General features: G+C 39.0%; 3 protein-coding genes across 3 annotated transcripts; all 3 read right to left on the bottom strand.

Moving 5' to 3' along the window:
• Positions 1-1,550: 1,550 nt before the first annotated feature.
• On the bottom strand, positions 1,551-2,336 carry LOC109172173 (uncharacterized mitochondrial protein AtMg00810-like). Its single transcript, XM_019321323.1, has one exon. It carries the CDS (start codon positions 2,334-2,336, stop codon positions 1,551-1,553), a length of 786 nt encoding a protein of 261 aa, XP_019176868.1.
• A 4,011-nt stretch (positions 2,337-6,347) lies between these two features.
• On the bottom strand, positions 6,348-10,160 carry LOC109172317 (endoglucanase 25-like). Its single transcript, XM_019321500.1, has 6 exons — positions 9,615-10,160; positions 8,783-9,093; positions 7,916-8,377; positions 7,651-7,786; positions 7,383-7,555; positions 6,348-7,086 (listed from the first exon to the last, which is right to left on the bottom strand). The coding sequence occupies exons 1-6, from the start codon at positions 9,991-9,993 to the stop codon at positions 6,685-6,687; spliced, it is 1,863 nt and encodes a 620-aa protein (XP_019177045.1). The 5' UTR covers positions 9,994-10,160; the 3' UTR covers positions 6,348-6,684.
• Positions 10,161-16,668: 6,508 nt separating this feature from the next.
• LOC109172172 lies at positions 16,669-17,202 on the bottom strand. Its single transcript, XM_019321322.1, has one exon. The coding sequence runs from the start codon at positions 17,200-17,202 to the stop codon at positions 16,669-16,671; it is 534 nt and encodes a 177-aa protein (XP_019176867.1).
• Positions 17,203-20,001: the final 2,799 nt, after the last annotated feature.

The following is a 20,001-nucleotide window of genomic DNA, read 5'->3' as shown; positions in this document are numbered from 1 at the left end:
TAATTGAGACATTTTTTTTTTAGATTTCTTTTAATACAATTTGAGTTGAAAAGATTTTGATCTTTCCTCCCAATTAGTATGACAAAAGAAATAACAACTCTCATTATATATTATGTAAGTAATATAATCATAATTTAATTACACACTTTTTAAGTTCAATGATTCAAAAACCAACAAAGTCGGTGACTTTTTTCAATTTTCGACACGCTTTACTGGAGACATTGAAGAGCATGCAGGACGATTTGCCACTAACTCCTTCCATCTTTGACAATTGCTCAAGACATGAAAGAACATATTTGGGGTTTAGAGCAACTATATATAGTGGTTGAAATTTTTTGAAAGTTTTTTTGTAGGTCTCTATATATCAGGTTGGGTGGTTGTAAGTTTTTAAACAAAAATGAGGCTAAATTCATTTATGTAATTCACAACTTGCAAGCTTATGTGGCTTGTTTTTTTTTTTTTTTTTTTTTTTCAAAAATAAAAAAATTATCACACTTGGCTTGAAGCTTGCAAGAATCAAGATATGTTAAGTTTGCAAGCCTTTCAGACTCTTTTTTATTTTTATTTTTTGTTATAGTTTTATTATTATTGAATATGATGTGGATGCAAGTTTTACTTTTGAAAATTAATTGAAATTGCAATGATGTATAGAAAATAATTAGGGGATTGTAAATTTAATGATGTGAAGTTGACTAATTTTCTAAAATAAGAAAGTATTGCAAGGATAAAAAATAGCCTAAAATGGCAACCACTCAAAAACGCCTATCTAGCAAATGCGCGAAAGGCTCGTGTTTGCTGGGTGCCTGGGTACTATACATGCTTTCCACATGTGCTCTAGATATGTACTCTATATGTCACATGTTACATGTCCTATTTATTATTATTATATTGGTCAAACAAACTCTGTACTCTTTGCTCATTTTCTTTAATTTTTTTTTTTTTTGTATTTAATAGTATTTTTAATGTAGTTTTTAAATTTATAAAGGGAAAATGACATTTTTTTCCTTCTGAATTATATATTTATAGCACATTTCCCCCGTGAATTATTCACTTAAAGCATATTAGCCCCCTCTCGCAGTCCCGCATTCCCGCCCCCATTCCTCCCAAGCCCTAACTCTGAAGTCTGGAAGATTGTCGACGACGACGACACAGAGACGGGATACGGAGACACTGGAAGACTGCCGGCCGACAACGACGAACCTTGTCTCCGGTCTCCACCTTTGCCGATGACGAACTGACGAAGCTGTTGCAGTGTTGCCCGATAGTCGACTAGTCGAGACCGGACGAAGCTACGCGAATTCCCATAATAATAATAATAATAATAATAATAATAATAATAATAATAATAATAATAATAATAATAATAATAATAATAATAAAATTGGAATATGAATTTCATTAATTAACTGTAACAGAAAGGAAATACAGATTATAAAACATAAGCTACGAGAGTTCTCCTAACAGACAGAGAAGCTCAAGTCAACTTATTCTAAGCCACACAATATAACCATATAATATAAATAAATAATAACACTGACTAACACACCCCCTCAAGCACAAGGTTGGTGCGCTACAACGTTGAGCTTGTCACGAAGCAGAGTGAACCGCGGCCCTGTCAGTGGTTTGGTAAAGATGTCTGCGAGCTGATCTTTAGTTGACACAAAATTGACAACGAAGTCTCCCGAGGCTACCTTGTCTCGAACAAAGTGATAATCTATCTCGACATGCTTCGTCCGTGCATGAAAGACAGGGTTTGCACACAGATAAGTTGCTCCAAGGTTGTCACACCACAGGGTGGCCGGATGAGAAAAATGCAGTCCTAGCTCCCGAAGTAAAGAGACCACCCACGTGACTTCTGCGGAAACATCGGCTAGGGCTTTGTATTCTGCTTCGGTGGACGAACGTGCTACCGTACACTGCTTTCTGGATAGCCATGAAATTAAGTTGGTCCCGAGAAAAACAGCATATCCACTTGTGCTCTTCCGGTCAACCGGACAACCTGCCCAGTCTGAATCTGAGAACGCCTGGATAGTCGTGGATGTTGACGGAGCAATGCGAAAGCCGTAGTTGATAGTGCCCTTTATATAATGTAACACCCGTTTAGCCAAACTCCAGTGATCGTCTGAGGGTGCGTGCATAAACTGACATAAACGATTCACCGAGTAAGACAAGTCTGGCCTTGTAATCGTTAAATACTGGAGGGCCCCCACAATACGCCTGCATTGAGTAGGATTCTCGTAAGGAGTGGCATCCGAGGACATAGACACTGTGACAACAGCTGGTGTGGTGAGCGGCTTACAATTAAGCATCCCGGCACGATTAAGCAGATCCGTCATGTACCTCCTCTGAGACAGAATCTAGCCTCCATCTACTGCTATGGTTTCAATCCCTAAAAAGAATCCCGGCTTGCCAAGATCACGGATCTTGAAGGTGGAGGCAAGTCGCTGTAGCAAGGTGTTTATCAACGCCGCATCATTTCTCATCAAGATGATATCATCTACATAAACAAGTAGATATACCCGTGATGTATCGGCGGTGTAGTGGAATAAAGAAACATCAGTCTTTGACGACTTAAATCCTGCAAGAATCAAGAAGTCATGTAACCGCTTAAACCAGGCCCGCGGGGCCTGTTTTAGCCCATATAAAGAGCGCTGTAGGTGACAGACGTGATCCGGGTGTGTCGGATCTTCATATCCCGGTGGCTGCTTCATGTAAACAGTCTCAGCTAGATGCCCATTTAAAAAGGCGTTATGGACATCCAGCTGATGCATTGTCCAGCTGGAGGAGATAACGAGAGACAATATCAGCCGAACAGTAGTCGGCTTTACCACCGGACTATAAGTGTCAAAAAAAATCCTCGCCAGCCACCTGGTTGAAGCCTTTGGCAACTAGACGAGCCTTATAGCGCTCGATAGTGCCATCAGCCCTGCGTTTGGTGCGAAACACCCATTTGCAGCCGATGATGTTCATGTGCGGTGCTGGTGGGACCAAACGCCAAGTGCTGTTGTGAAGCAAAGCGTTGAACTCCTGATCCATGGCGTCACGCCACTGTGGATGTCCTACAACCTGGAAATAACACGTAGGATCAGTAGTTATATTTAGAGCTTGAAAGGGCTCGTCCGTGCCCCTTGTCTAATGCCGAAGACGCATAACATGACCTCGTTCCTGAGGCTCAGTGCGTTGTCGTTTAGCCCTGCGACGAGGTGGCCTGGTGATGGCTAAAGGACCCGATTCACAGGCTAACGGCATGGGTTCAGACTCTGAGGACTCCGGTGTGTTGTTTGGCCGTGGGACCATCGGGGCTACTCGCGGGACTATGGGCCCAGAGGCCCACGGTGTTGACTCCGGAGTAGTAGACGGGGCGGGTGTCCCAATGGAAAAAGGGAACACCGTCTCGTCGAACCGGACATGACGACAGATGTAAACTTTCCCCGTTGTACGATCCATGCATCTATATCCCCTAAAGGATGGGGGGTATCCAAGGAAGACACAGGGTGCCGAGCGATATTCTATCTTATGGCGATTGTAAGGCCGAAGATAAGGATAACACAGGCACCCAAAAATTCGAAGAAACGTGTATGGAGGAGACACTTTGTGTAGACGTGAGTAGGGACTTTCATAGTTTAACACGGATGTTGGGAGGTAATTAATTAGACATGTTGCGGTTTCAAACGCAAAGTCCCAATACTCCATTGGTACAGATCCTTCGGCGAGTAAAGCAAGGCCCGTTTCGACAATATGTCGGTTACGGCGCTCAACTCGTCCGTTTTGTTCATGTGTATAGGCACATGACTTTCGGTGAATAATACCCAGTGTTTGGAAACGTGTGTGTAACTTTTGGTACTCACCCCCTAGATCAGACTGTATACTTTTGATAGAGCGCGAAAATTGTCGCTCTACCAACACTCGGAACAGTTCAAAAATTTTATAAACATCTGATTTTACCCGTAACGGATAAAACCAGCAGAAACGGGAATGATCGTCTACAAATAATAAAAAATAACGGAAACCAGTACTCGAGACTACAGGAGCCGGGCCCTATACATCGGTGAATATTAGATCTAATACATTTGTACTGGTATTTGTAACATTATCTAATTTAAAACGACACGACTTGCCGAGGTGACAAGACGTGCCTGACTCCAAGGATTTTTGTTTATTGGCTGAAACTGGACAATTCTTTAGAATCCGATCTTGGACGAAACCATGCGGATGACCTAGCCTGCGGTGCCATATTTCAGGAGTGGCCCGGGAACTGACGAAGGCAAATTGGGAGTGAGAGAGCGGAAGCTTGTACAATCCCCCGGAGGTTGGCCCTTTAAGCAGAGTGGCCCTGGTTTTGGAATCCTTCACAACAAAAAAATCGTTATGAAATTCAAAGTAAACTCCGTTTTCTTGTGTAAATTTATTAACTGACAGTAATGGAACGAATAAACTGTGGACATGTAACACATTAGACAAACTAAGAGTTTTGGACTCGGATGGGATCGATGCATGCCCGACACGAGAGATAGTCAAACCTGCGTCGTTCCCGACTCGTAGGACATCGGGGCCGGTGTATTCATCTGAGCGCGTCATCATGCTTGCATCCGGCGTGGCGTGGGCGGCGGCGCCGGTGTCGGGAAACTAGCCATCCGACGAGGCTGCCGACGGCATCACGGGTGGTTCACCGGCGGTAGCTACGTGCACTTCGGCCGGAGGTTGTGTTGTGTATCAGATTATAAAACATAAGCTACGAGAGTTCTCCTAACAGACAGAGAAGCTCAAGTCAACTTATTCTAAGCCACACAATATAACCATATAATATAAATAAATAATAACACTGACTAACAAATAATAACAATAATAATCATCATAATAATAATAATAATAATAAGTGAAATGTCATTTTTACCCTCATATTTAACATCCCTAACACTTATTTAACGGAGAGGGGGAAAAATAGCCACTTCAAAAACAATTGAGGGGATAAAGTGGTTACATGAACAACACAGGGGGGAAATGTGCTATTAGTAAACAACACAGGGGGAAAAAGCGCCATTTTCCCAATCATAAATCAAAAAAACTGGATCTGGAACCGTGAACCGACAGTTCGAATTGGAACAACTACTAGCATTAGTTTAAAATTAGAATTATAATATTTACAAATAGTGTATGTTTTTTTTTTTTTACATTTATTCGGATTCTCACATATAAGTATATATGACCGCGATTTGGTTTTGATTTTGAACTGTCGGTTCACAATTCCGGATCCAGTTTGAACTGTTGGTTCAAACTTTATTTTAAAATTTTATTTTTTATTTTTAAAAATAGTATAAATTCAATAATAAATGTACTTTTTCAGTTCGGAACATGAACCGGCCGTTCCGGTTCACGATTTTAATAAATTCTAAATATTGGGTTTCGATTCTAAATTGTAATAAGAATATTTCGGTTGGTTTGCTATAGTGTCTGCTCGGTTTGAACCGAATCGTGGTCATTATTTGTTGGAGAAGAAAAATAAGTATAATATTTATTTTATGGGTAAATATGTCCATTTAACATTTCAGGGAAAAAAACTATCACTTAAATAATTCAGGGGAAAAAGATATCATTTTCCCATTTATAAATATTATATATATTATTAATAAATTGTTAACATTATGAAAAATTAAATTAAAAATAAATCAGTCAAGTCTCGTTAATTGAATTGTACACATAAAATGGGACGGATGGAGTAATGTGTGTGTGTAAAACTCAAAAACCATATAAGTGCATGTTTACTATTAAAAAATTCGTTAGAATGACGTTTAAAGTGGCATCTTTTTTGGGTTCACTATGCATAGCCCCCTTAAAGAGGGGGAATTACGATTTCATTCTACGTGTCACCATCCCAGCCGCATGGCCCGCATCCAAACGCAAGTTCTAAGTCTAAGTGTATTTCACTTTTTAAAGTTCTGAGTCATATGTAAGACAAAATGTCTAACTTTCTCCATGCAGATTTATCATTTCAGAGACAATACAGTTAAGATAATATCAACGATGGCAAAGGTATTTCAATATCTAATACTATTTTCACTACTACGAGGTTAACTTTCTCATAATTAAGTTTTATTTAGTTTATATGTTTAAGATTATATATTTATATCTAAGACACTTTTCAAGCTTCCAAACTCAAGAAATCTACAACTTCTCAACCATTTTAGTTTTTCCAAATATCAAATAACAAATGGCAAATAGAGTCAACAAAAAATCTAAAATGTAGCTCCAAGAAAACTCAATGTTAAAGAGTCGAGTAAAATCTAAAATATATGTGAATTGCCCTCCCTACCCTCAAATGTATATTTAATTTTGCAACACAAACTTGGTGGACATGCAAATTGTAAGAATTTATTCTAGAACAAATTCAAAACTTTGTTGTTCAACTTCCGTTTTCAATTTTTAAAGAATACATCACTAAATTTGTTATAACATTACATATATACTCTGGACATGACACATTCACACAAACAAATAACACACTCTGCATTTCTTCTGGAGTCTCCCCTCTTTCAAGTTGAAGTTTAGCCAAGAATCCACTCCGGGTGTCATCGTCTTAGTCTATAAGACCTAAGACCTTCGTGATGTCGCAACGAGGCCATGATCAAATCAACCTATAGTCACACATGAAAAAAAAATAAAAATTGGAAGTGTAACCCTCGGCCATCAAGGTTTCCAAGGGGCCGGAGGGGGCGGCGGGGTGGGGAACATAGGAGGCACCGCAGAAAATATTGTGTTTTTGTCAATTCTAGTGCTCCTTTCGCCCGATAGAGCAACAAGGGCAGCCACCAGTCCGGCATTGCCAGCAAGCGTCGGCTCCGTGTAGTTGTAGTTGGTGCGGACATCGTGGAACCCATCGTGCGCATCTGGACCGGCAACCATGGCTCCGACAAGGATGTTTGGATTTGGCTTCTTGGAATCCCTCCATTTCCATCCTCCTTTACAGTTGTACCTCACCTTGTTTTTAGGGATTGATGCACCCCGATGGTGGACGTGTTTCGGATAGTGATTGCCAAAGCCCACAACATAACTCATCTTTCTCGGGTTTTTGCCAAGGATGTAGTCGATCTGAGAAGTCAAACAAGTGTGATTCTGAGTAACAGCTTAAAGGTACATAAAATGTTAACTACAGGTACATAATTTCTTAACTGCAGACATATAATATGTTAACTGTAGATACACAATATGTTAACTGAATGCACATATAATATGTTAACTGCAAGTACATAATTTGAATGTTGTTCTGGACCAGGGTCCACAATGCAAGGTGGACCCTGGTCCATGGTCTAACATCCCGCCTTGGTCGATGGTATAACAATTGCCAATTGGGATGAAAGACCGGAATTTGGGAAGGAACATTTTACCTGTGATTCAGCAAAATTACGCAGGATATCAACCGAGTAGAAATTGGGTCCACAATACCATCCAGGAGCATCGGCGGCTGCTAGATAATCACTAAACAAGGCGGCCAAAAACGCTGCATTGGCTACATACTGAAGAGGCTGAGGCGCTCCATAGTTCAGCTGTATCAAGCCTCCTGCAACACCCCTCGAGTTTTAAAGTTATATGCATCCAAAATTTAGATTAAAGTTATATCTACACATTAGGAAAAAAAATTGTAACATTAATTACCTTTTGTGAAGTTAAACGAGGTGAATAATGGCAAGTAGGAGCACATGACTATGCTAGTCTGGTTATGGAATGTACTCAAAATTTCTTCGTAAGGATATCCCGGGCTCAAAAATAATCTCAAACGGCTCAGAAGCACCTAAGAACACATTCAAGAACAAAATGGCAATCACATAAGGAATAGCTTTAAAATCATTTCATACTTCACTAAAGATCGTTTTAATGGAAGCAGAAATCTAAGGGGACGGGGCGGGACTTATCGACTTACTTGAGCTCCAGCAAGCTTGCTATCCCAGCTCATCACACCATAATATTTGCCTCCCCAAAATGCCCCTGCGTGTTTAGCTATACCCGGAGTTGTGGCAAGCTGAAGATAGGAAGAATTTCCGGTAGCGTAATACAGCCAGGTTGCACCCCAGACAAACTCATCGTAATAATTAGTGGAATTATAGAAAACCGCAGCTTCAGTTCCACCGGCACTGTATCTCCCGCGCTGATCCCTAGAAAACTTAAAGAGAGTTCGAGCGCCATGGACAAGCTTCTGTGAATAGGCCTTGTTGTCCTTAAACACGATGGATGCAGATGCGAGTGCAGCAGCCATCTCGGCAGCAAGATCGGAGCAACTGTGGCACTCAAACACAGGCCGGTCATAGTCGATGTCCTCGGGACGCATCCAACAATAGTGATCGTTAGGAGTTGTGCTCCCGTCTGCAGTATCCCCCGATCCAACCTAGCATAAAAACATACAAAAATCCTTCGATGAGATTGCCCAGTTCAAGTACTTCCTCCCATGAGGTGTCCCGAGCAAGCCCTCAATGTTTTTTTTTTTTGTCAGGCCATGAGGTGTCCTGAGCAGGCCCTAACTGTAGGAGACACTTTTAAGCCCGTACCATACTCAGACTAATCCCCATTCGCACCGGCCGGCCCAATTAAGGGGCAAAGTGCTGGCCAGATTGGTTTTTCTATACGAGAGGGGGTTCGAAGTTTGAACTCCCGACCTCACTTAAGGGATGAGAGTGCACGGTCACTCATGCCAACCAAGCTGGTTAGTACTTTCGCACTGTTTGGATCTTTGTAATTCAGGTCCAATTGGTATAATCCGTATAAATGCATTGGCCAAATCGAATGGACTTACCTGGGCAACAACCCGATCAATAGTATCAGCAGAGGAATTGAAGGTCTTGAGGAGGTAATCAGTCCCCCACTTAATTATATCCTTTACATGGTTCAGCTCTCCCGCGGCTTCATATTTCGCACTGTATTCAATCACGCTCCAGCTCAACATGGTAAGAGCAAAAGATTGCGGGAAATTAAACTTGATCGCGTCTCCTGCATCGTAATAGCCACCAACCAAATCCTTAAATATCGTCGCATCGTCAGACTTGCCATCCCGCATACATGAATTACCCCTCCACGACACATTATTGTGCTTCGGTAGTTTCCCCGCTGTAATAAACACCAATTCCAGGAATTACAAGCAATCCAAAAATTGAATTAACATAAAAAGACCATCTTATTAGATGAAAATGGCAATGAAGATGAGTACCATAATCATAACAAAATAAGTAAATACTAATCTTTTAGTCAAATCATGCTTACCAAATTGAAGTTACCATATATATCATTATAATAAACACAATACAAAAATTGTTTTTATTTTAATATTTTTTTCTGAAACACTCATATTTCTATACGAGCAATATCTGTTCTGTACTTTCTCAATCTTTTTCGGCCCGAACTTCGATCCTGTGACCACTCATTTGGAATGCAGAATATAAAACAAACAAAATTGAAATTTTCCTATTAAGGATCAATCAAAACTTTACCCTAACATCCAACTAACTGTATCAATAAATCAATCACTCAAAAAGGCAAGTATACACACACACATACACGGAGATATATAAATATATATTTTTTGTTTAGTTATGTATGTAATTGATTGAGTATAGTTAGGGCACACTTACAGCGCTGAGCATTGAAGAACATGAGGGCCTTGTGGAGGGCAAGAGTGTAATTATCCGGCGGCGGATTGGGGCGGTGGTGGCGAGGCACCGTCTTGACAATCAGGACAATCAACCCGACCAAAACGGCGGCGGCGAGGACGCTGCCGACAGTCCACTTGAACACCTTCCGGCTCACAATTATGCAGCCCAGATCAACATACCTCTTCTTCTTCTGCTCCGTGGGGCCCAGCAGCCAGCTCTGCTGCGTCTCGTCCAGCGACCTCGACAGCGCCGCCCGGTCCAGGTCCTGCAGGTTCCGGCTCCGGTCGTCGTCGGTGGCAGAATCGTTGGCGTGGATCTCCAGCGGCCCGCCCCATGGGTCCCTACCGTACATACTCATTTCGGATTGCGCAGCTCCTCAAATCGAAGAGTAAAGTGGGATTGAGAGATGAGGATGATAAATGTGGATCTGGGGATGCTTGATCTGTGGTTCTTGGAGCTTAAAGTTGGGAGCTTTATGTGCAGGAAGGGAAGGGAGAGTGATGTGGACTATAGTAGTAGCAGGGGGAGACGTCTGTCGGTGCCAATTATTTACTTGGATTGTTTCCAGCATTATTGTCGTTTCAGGGTATTAATTTAATTAATTATTTATTAATGATTAGGGATAATTTCACATGGATCCTTCAAATTTACACTATTTCTAATAGAGCCCCAATGTGCTTTTTGTTTTTTTGGTATACCCAGAATACTCGCTGAATTGTAGACACCTCTTTTTGGTGTACCATTGACCTTTGGTTAAAGATGGATGAGTCTCTTACACTCAATCACACCCTCTAGGTTGGCCCCAATGTGCTTTACATTCTTCTGAAATTTCTTCTTCTTTTTTTTTTTTTTTTTTGAAAGCAAAGGGAATATAGTAGATTAGGATACATCTAACTCCAATACATAAGCAATAGAAAGGAAAATGATCGAGAAACAGTCCATACAGTCAAGCTAGGGCAAGGCACTTCGAGCTAACAAATGGGTGACTCTGTTTGCTGATCGTTTAACAAATAAAAAGCATAGATTAAAAAAATCTCTGGGTACTTTCCTAATATCATTAATAATTAGATCAATATAAATGACATGAAAGACTGATTTTGGATGCCACTATCTATCTTCATGCAATCACTTTCAACATGTACACTATCCAATCTAAGATTCTTTAACCACTTCAATACCTCTCGAACATTGTTCTGAAAGTTCATTTATTTTTGTCATAAGTGAAAAATTGAGAATGTTGCTTTTATTAAAATTAATTTGAGTATTGGATAATTTATTTTAATTTAAATCGAAATTTTGATTCTTATATTCAAACCAAATGCTTCCTAAGATGTTTCAGCATCCCAGGGGTCATGAGTGTAATATTTAAACAAAAGAGGGCCCATATGTTAGCTGTGGGAGGTAGTGGACCATAGTGAAATTGATTGTCGGTTATACTAATTATAATGATTCCGTGTTTTGGAGTTATAAAGTAAGTTTTATTCCATAATAATAATAATAATAATAATATTATTATTATTATTATTATTAGTATGCAATATACATATATTTCTTCTCTGATCTAATCTTTCTCTCTTGAGTCTTGACATATCATTATTTAGTTAAACAACTAAATTTTATATTAGAGCAATCTCATTTGTTGGTGTTTTTATAATTTTTTCATATGAAAAACTTGGTTGTGGTTTTGTTTGATTAAACAACTAAATTTTATATTAGATCAACCCCATTTGTTGGTTGTTTTGTGATTTTTTCATATGAAAATTTTGATTTTGGTTTTTAAACAAATGGAGAGAAGGATTTTTATCAAGTTCTTTCTCTTGTAATTTTAATTTTTTGTGGGCCTCATGGCTTGAGCAATATGAGAGAAAAAATGTGCAAGTGGTGCGTGCTCATCACAACACCACGCTCAGATGGTGTGTGCAATGCACGCGCCATCTGAGCGCGTAATTTGTTAAGCATTTTTTTTTTTGCTTTTTATTTTTCCCCCACAATTTCTTTGTCATCATTGTAAAAACTCACGGCATCCTTAGTAGTGGGATTTTTTGTAAATTTAGAGGAGTTTTTGAAAGTGTGATTAGAAAAGAGAAAATGAGATTAAAGAGAAAAATCAAAAAAAAAACAAAACAAAAAACAAAAAACAAAAAACAAAAAAAAACCCACAAAACAGTGTCTGACATTTTTTTTTTTTGAAAAAGTTTGATTAGCGTGTTTAATGAGGGCATGACTTTGGTCATTTACTGCGCACAAGGAGCCCCCTCACTTTGAGAGGTTTCTCCCACACTAGCTAGACCTTTACTTACTGCACACAAGGAGCTCCCTCACTTTGAGAGGTTTCTCCCACACTAGCGCTGGTGAGACTCGATCCCTGGTCATTCTTTTCAACTTGCACCTCTATGACCAGTTGAGATCTCTCTCTACATTCTCACTCCTCCACATCACGTTACATTTCTTAAAAACCGTGTAAGAACTTTGCAAAATCTGCTAATGTAAATGCCCTAAAAATCTAAACAAATGATGTTGCTCGTAACTAGTGTGAGTCAACTAATTCAGGAACAGTCAATATAATGAATGAAAATCACATCGACGGAGAAAATTAGAGAAAAAAATTTAATATAGTAAAATAGCATTTTTAATAATAATAATAATAATAATAATAATAATAATAATAATAATAATAATAATAATAATAATAATAATAATGTTTTCTTGCTCATTAAAACATCCAAAATTGTATAGTTGGAAAGGTGAGTAACGCACTAGTAGGCACACATTTTGTGGTGCAATTAGAGTAATGTACAAAGATTGGACTTATTCCAACCCATTAGCCTCTCAATTGGGAGTAAGCTTTCTTGTGATAATTACTTTCTTTTCTTTTCGTACTAGTTTGGATTATGTATAAATTATTTGAGGGAATAGGAAGAAATAATTGATTGGAGATCTTTTTTTTTTTTTTTTTTTTTTTGTAATTATAGAAAACAATTATTTTTTTTCTAAAAATCACAAGTTAGCATTTAAATTTTATTATCAAATTAAACTTACAAGAACTTTTAATTATTATTAGAGTTAATTCCATCTTTGGTCCTAGATTTATAAGTGTCATTCCACTTTTTTTTTTTTTTTTTTTTTTTTTTTTTTTTTTACAAAGCATTCTCTTTTAGTCATAGTTTATTATGGCATGATCATTTTTGGTCCTTTATTAGCAAAATTGTTTAAATTTTCTTAAATACAATGACATTTCGGTCTTCAAATAGAGATTTTTAAAAAATTAAAATAAAAATATAACAGGTCAATCCACTATGTAAAAAAATTATCAAAATACTTTTGTATTTAACATCATTTCAACGATTTTGTTAACATATGACAAAAAATGATCATGCCACAATAATATATACTATAACCAAAGGTGAATGTTATAATAAAAAGGAACTAAAAATAAACTTTCACCTATAAATCTATGACCAAATTAATTCTCACCACCACCACCCACCTACTGTTATTATTATTGTCTTCACAACTTCAACGTAATTAGTATCATCCATCAACTTTATATGTTTGAGAATGGTAATGAGTCAGATTAAGTTATAAAAGATTATTTCATTCTTATAATTCAACGCAATTAGCATTATCTTTTAATTCTTATAATTCTTCTTTTGGCTTAATAATTGATGATGTAAAGGATATTGCATCTCAGGTACACGATGTAATTTTCTATTTTGCTAGACGATCTACGAATCGTGTTGCCCATGTTCTTACTAGGGAAGTCGTTTCTTTGTCAGGTTGCGATGAATATTTTCACTCTCCTCCTCAATTTTTTGTGAACATTCTTGGTTCTAATATAATGCATTAAGCTTTTATTCAAAAAAAAAAAAAAAGATTATTTAATTCAAAGTCCTTACAATTTCAATATAATTGGCGCCATTAATTATTAATTAAAATTATGTTTAAAAAAAATAATGAATCGGGTTAGGTGAAGATTACCTCATTCAAAAGGTTGACATATGCCATTGTTGGATTCAAATATCCGCCACAAAATCTTTATATTCTATGCAAAAATTCAACTTCATTGTGACTCTATTTCCATCTCACGTTATATATACATATATATATATATATTATATATATATATATATATATATATATATATATATATATATAGAGAGAGAGAGAGAGAGAGAGAGAGCGAGAGAGTATGTTAAGTTCAGGTGCGGCAGTGCAACGTCACCAATAGTTGAGCTAATATACACCATCAACGTTAATGCATTACAAAAATACACACAAATTAGGTATGCATTACCAAAAACACACCATTAGGTGTGACTGTGTGAGTAAAATCATCATATAGTGTTCGGAAATACACCATTAAGGGTGGTGAGTTATATGATGTATTTCTTTTGGGTTTATTGTGTATTTTTTGCATTTCATTATGGTGTGTTTCCCTTACATTATTGGTGCTTGGCGTTAACACTGTTGGTGTATTATGGAACCCCGTCGCACCGTCGCACGGAAAGGTCCCTCTGCATATGAGCGCTATATATATATATGTGAGTAAATACCCAAAATGGTCCTTCGACTATAGCTAAATTCACAAATTGGTCCTCAACTTTCAATTTCAACCAATTAAGTCCTTAACTTTGTAATTTCATGGTTCTCTGTCTATTTGACTGTTTGTTGACTGTGATTTTTGAGGATATATATGTAATTTCATGGTCCATCGTCGATTTTTTAAGGTTCTAGTTGCATTTCCAGACCGCACTGTTATATTCGAATCCACTGCCGAAAGCAATCTATCAAATCCGGTCGCCTTTCTTCATCCTCCCTTTGGATTCAATGTAGTTGAGTTCGTACCAGAGTGAAGAAGATGACGTGTTTCCGAACCAGTGCAACGTCATCCTGGAGGTCTCCACATGCTCCGATGAGAGCTGAAGGTTCTTCTGGAGATCGTTGATCACGGTCAACAAACGGTCAAATAGATGGAGGACTAAATCGTGTCAAAATTGCAAAGTTAAGGACTTAATTGGTTGAAATTGAAAGTCAAGGACCAATTTGTGAATTTAGCTATAGTCGAGGGACTATTTTGGGTATTTACTATATATATATATATATATATATATATATATAATTAGGTGGGAAAAATATCATAAAATGATATTTTAAGTGACTATTTTGTGATACAAATAAATGGGAGGTTCACTTCCGGTTCAGGTCAGGTAGTAGTAGTATTAACAAAATACAATATCTTTGTGTTAATTACAACTAATCAGAAGTTTTGACACCCTTGATCAATGTTGTTGTCTCTATATATAATAAGAGAAGTATATAGTACGGAGTATTATATAAAAATAGGAATAAGGTTTAAATTGGCCACTGAGCGTAACTTGAAAATATAATTAGGCCACTGAATGAAAAAAAATGTAATTAAGTCACTGAACACTCTAAAAACGTGCAATTAGGTCACTAAACACTTCAAATGTATGCAATTTCACCGGATAGCATGTTACCATCAATTTTAGCAGGTTATCTACTTACGTGGCAGTTGAGTTGGCATTTTAAATAATTTTTAATAATAATTCTTTTTAAAAAAGTTGAAAAAGAATTTTTTTTTTTTTAAACGACGGTGTCGCCACCCCCTCCCCCCTCCTTCGTCTCTGCCGAAGACGAAGGAAGAGGGGGTGGCCACCGTTCTTTTTTTTTTTTTTTTTTTTTTAAAAGATATTATTAAAATTTATTTAAAATTATTTAAAATTTATTAAAAATGTCAACTCAACTACCACGTAAGCAGGTAACTTGCTATCAGGTGAAATTACATACATTTGGAGTGCTCAGTTGTCTAATTACACTTTTTTCGTTCAGTGGCCTAATTGCATTTTCAGTTTACGTTCAATGGCCAATTTGAACCTTATTCATATAAAAATATGGGAAGAATTATACTACCAAATTATGCAAGTAACTTTTTTGTCGAATTATAAATAGTTGTCTTAATATGGAGTTAATACCCGCTTGGATCCCTCAACTATAGAGTATTACTTAATTTAGTCATTGACTTTGAAAATTATCCAATTTAGTCATGACTTTTTCTTTTTTTTTTTTTTTGGAAATAAGAACTTAATGCATTAAATCAGAGAGGATACAATTAACCAGATAAGGAGGAGGGCCATCAAACCACTCCCTGCAACCTGACACAGAAACGGTTTCCCGAGCAACAATGTGGGCAGCACGATTCGCAGATCGCTTAACAAAACGGAAGTTGACACCATGTATAGTGGATGCCACTTCTTTAATATCATCTACAACTAAACCAAAAGCATAATAAAACGAGTTTGAACGTAATGCATAATAAACTAACTGGGAATCTGTTTCTACATCCACATCTCCCATCCCAGTGTCCTTTAACCAGCTTAAAGCTTCACGGATACAGACCGCCTCCGCTACTTCAACAGTGTACTTCCCTGGTAAAGTCAGGCCCTTGGCAGCCAAAAAGAGACCCCCATGATCCCATAAAATCCAACCCATTCCCATCGAGTTGCCATCTGCACCAAAAGCCGCATCCGTATTTAGCTTGAGTCGGCCTACGGAAGGGGCACTCCAGCGAGCAACAACTTAACCGTCGTGACTACCACCAAGCTCTGGTTATTCATTCGCCGCCCTCCAATTCTTCCAAAACATAACCGTTGAGTCCACCATAGATTTGGAGTCAAAGGCTTTGGCATTCCACACATTGTTGTTTCTGCTATTCCACACCCCACAACATATCATCAAAAACAGACACCTTAATTCACCATTCAGCTTAGGCAATAATGTAAAAAAACCAATCTTGCACAGTACCTTGGCCATATGCTCCAGTAGGTAAGCCGAAAGTCACACAAATGGAAGCAATCCTCGGACAATGTATGAACATGTGGTGTGCTGTCTCATTCGCCACTCCACACATATGACACAGCAAGTTGCATGCAACGTGCTTCATAGACAGTGCGTCACAGGTGGGTATAACTGCCGTTGCTAGTTGCCAACAAAAAATCATCACCCTTGGTGGAACCTACAGATTCCAAATTAGATGCCAAGGATTATCCTCCGGGAACTCTCCTACCAACTTCCTATAGAATGATTTAACAGTGTAAGCACCCTTGGGGTCCCCAACCCACACCCATTTGTCCAGAGGTTGACGTTGACTTACCGGGATATTATGAATTGCGTCTGCATCCCGAGCATTGAACACATCCCTCACACAGTCAACGTCCCATTTTGCTTCATGCATGGCGAATAATGAGGAGACTAGCGCTGTTGTAATAAACTCATGCAGCTCCGTGGTGACATAAGGGTTATCCGAGAGAGGGAGCCACGGATCACCAGTGAGCGTGCCTTCTCCGTTACCAATACTCCTATAACAGTCATCCTTTATTGCGCTCAAAGCTTCCATCATACCCCGCCACAAAAAATATGGGTTACTGCCAATAGTTGCTTCAAACAAAGAGCAAGTTGGGTAATAACGTGATTTATATACCTTGGCAACAAGGGAATCAGTACGAGTGAGGAGCCTCCAAACCTGTTTACCCAAGAGAGATAGATTCATCTCCCTCAGTCGTCTAAAGCCCAACCCTCCTCTCTCCTTTGGTTTGCACAGCTTAGCCCAAGACTTCCAATGAATTCCTTTTCCTCCAGTAACCGAGCCAATCCACCAATATCTGTTCAAAATAGACTCAATTTCATTGCATAACCCCGTTGGCAACAAGAAAACATCATGGCATAACACGACATTTCGTGCAACACATTCTTTAAAAGAACCTCGCGCCCTGCACGTGAAAGGAATTTAGAGTTCCAACTACGCACGCGACACAAAATCTTTTCCTTTAAGAAACCCAAGATCATCTTTTTATTCTGGCCCACCAAGGAAGGCAACCCAATATATTTCCCGGTAACCAATCCTTGCTCCACTCCCAGAATATCGATCACCTCCCTCCTTCAGGTCTGTGCCACATTAGCACTGAAACAGACAGTTGACTTTTCATAGTTTACACATTGGCCCGAAGCTAATGCATATTTGTCCAACACTTCCTTCATTTGGGAACTCTCCACACTGTTTGCACGAAAAAACAGAAAGCAATCATCAGCAAAAAGTATATGTGTTATAGATGGCGCACCACGAGCTACTTTCACCCCATCCAAGAGTCCACGTCTCACTCTATTTTCAATGAGGGCACTCAGTCCTTCTGCCACTACTAAGAATAGATATGGGGAAAGCGGGTCTCCCTGCCTAAGCCCCCTCCCGGGTACTACGGGCCCCAGTTGTATCTGCTCATGGAGTATATGGTAATTTACAGAACACACAGTCTCCATAATGATATTTACCCATTTCTGTACAAAACCCATTCTCAAAAGTACTCCCCGCAAGAACTGCTATTCCACCCGATCATACGCCTTGCTCATGTCCACCTTCAAAGCCGCAACACCCTCTTTACCCCGTGTTTTGTGCTTAAGAGAGTGATGAGTTTCATATGCTAGCATTATATTGTTAGTAATTAATCTCCCCGGAACAAAAGCACTCTGCGCAGGAGAGATTAGGTCATCTAGCAACGCCTTCATTCTATTAGCACAAACTTTGGCCGCCACCTTATAGACTACGTTAGATAGGGAAATTGGTCGTAGATCCTTCATAGACACGGGACTTGCCTTCTTTGGTATAAGGACAATAAAAGTATCATTCGCCTTAATCGACAACTTGGTAGTCTCCACAAATCCCCTACAGAAAAGAGTCAAGTCCCCACCAAACACATCCAGTAATGATGGAAAAACCTTGGGCCAAAACCATCTGGCCCTGGAGACTTGTCGGGGTGCATTTGAAACAAAGCTGTACGTACCTCCTCAATGCTCACCGGTCCAAACGTTCATTTTCCATGGGAGTGACGTGTGTAGATATACAGGCCAACACTTCATCCATCTTTCCATTCCCTGCCTTGAATAAGCCAGTGAAATAGTCCACCATAACATTGCCAATCTCATCCGTACCCTCAACCCACGCTCCTTCATCATTTTGCAGCTTATGAATTTTATTCCTCATCCTCATTGTTTTCACCGAATTATGGAAGAACTTAGAATTCTGATCTCCGCCCCTCCACCAGTGCTCCTTCGCCCTTTGTCTCCAGAAAATATGTTGTTGTTCCAATAGCCGAAGAAGCTCCGTCTCAGTGTGATTATATTCAGAGATGTTGCCATGATCTAACCGGCACCGAAGGCTTTCAAGTCTTGCCTTGCACTGATCAATACGTTTATGAAAAATCTTTATTATATGTTCTCCCCCACCTCCCTACATCTGCACTGCACACGACAATTCTATCAAAAAGGTCCCGAGCCATCGTTTTCTCCCAGCTCTGAGACACAATTTCACGGCAGATATCCTCCTTCAGCCACATATTGTCAAAACAAAAGCGGCGCCTTCTCGATGCATGAACCACTTCAGCTGGACTAAGAAGATTTGCCATGTGGTCGCTGTAGGGACATATTATTGATTTAGCTGTTGCCCCTTCAAATAAAGATAACCATGTGTCTGTAGCCAGGATCCTGTCTAGCTTCTCCTCCATCATCGCTGGCGTGCCACGAGAATGATACCAGGTGTACTGATATCCTGCAAACGGAAAGTCATGAAGACCAGAATCAACAACTGCCTCATTAAATCCCGCAATAAGCCATGCGGGATGTGGCCTTCCTCATCTCTTTTCCTCCTGATCTAACAAATCATTGAAGTCACCCATAACTGCCCAGCTAATGTACGTAGCAAATTCCACGAGTCCTGCCTTCGCTGACGCTCAGGGAACCCATAGAAGCCTGTGAACCACCATTCAGGACTTCCCACATCTAAAGCCACAGTTGCATCTATGTGGTTCTCGAAAAATTGGTCACCTCAACATCAATGTGATTTGCCCATAAGAGAGCTAAGCCCCCTCTGTGGCCTTGGGCATCCACCGTTAGCAAATTACCAAACCCCAGTTGTACACGAATCATCTCCATCTTTTGTTTTGTTAAGAAAGTCTCTATCAGAAAAACCAAACTTGGCCGCTTTGCGCTGATCAAATCCGCAAGTCAGATGACAAAACTGAGTAATTTTCAAAGTTAAGAACTAAATCAAGTAATATTTCATAATCAAGAGATTAAAACGGGCGTTAACTCTTAAATCTTAATTGATAAGTTCTTCACTTCTTCTCCTATTATGTTTCTTTACATATTTTTATTCTAATTTCTTATTATATATGCTTGTGATGATTTGTGAGTAATTAGCTTAATGTCTTGGGTTAGAACTCCATAAATGTTCTAGACGCTTATTTGTTGAATGTTTATAAATGATCGAGTTGAATGCTTGCCTATGATTTATTGTTAT

The sequence above is a fragment of the Ipomoea nil genome, unplaced genomic scaffold, assembly GCF_001879475.1.
Source record: "Ipomoea nil cultivar Tokyo-kokei standard unplaced genomic scaffold, Asagao_1.1 scaffold0415, whole genome shotgun sequence".
Lineage (NCBI taxonomy): Eukaryota > Viridiplantae > Streptophyta > Magnoliopsida > Solanales > Convolvulaceae > Ipomoea > Ipomoea nil.
Note: the sequence above shows the minus strand (reverse complement) of the source record. Positions and strands in the feature narration are given on the sequence as shown.

Excerpts from the sequence above, each read along its gene's own strand:
- LOC109172173 (XM_019321323.1), bottom strand. The coding sequence starts at position 2,336 with ATGACGGATCTGCTTAATCGTGCCGGGATGCTTAATTGTAAGCCGCTC.
- LOC109172317 (XM_019321500.1), bottom strand. The coding sequence starts at position 9,993 with ATGAGTATGTACGGTAGGGACCCATGGGGCGGGCCGCTGGAGATCCAC. Across the intron at positions 9,094-9,614 it reads GTTCTTCAATGCTCAGCGCT|CGGGGAAACTACCGAAGCAC; the intron begins GTAAGTGTGCCC and ends TGTTTATTACAG. Across the intron at positions 7,087-7,382 it reads GTAATTTTGCTGAATCACAG|ATCGACTACATCCTTGGCAA; the intron begins GTAAAATGTTCC and ends TTGACTTCTCAG.
- LOC109172172 (XM_019321322.1), bottom strand. The coding sequence starts at position 17,202 with ATGAATCTATCTCTCTTGGGTAAACAGGTTTGGAGGCTCCTCACTCGT.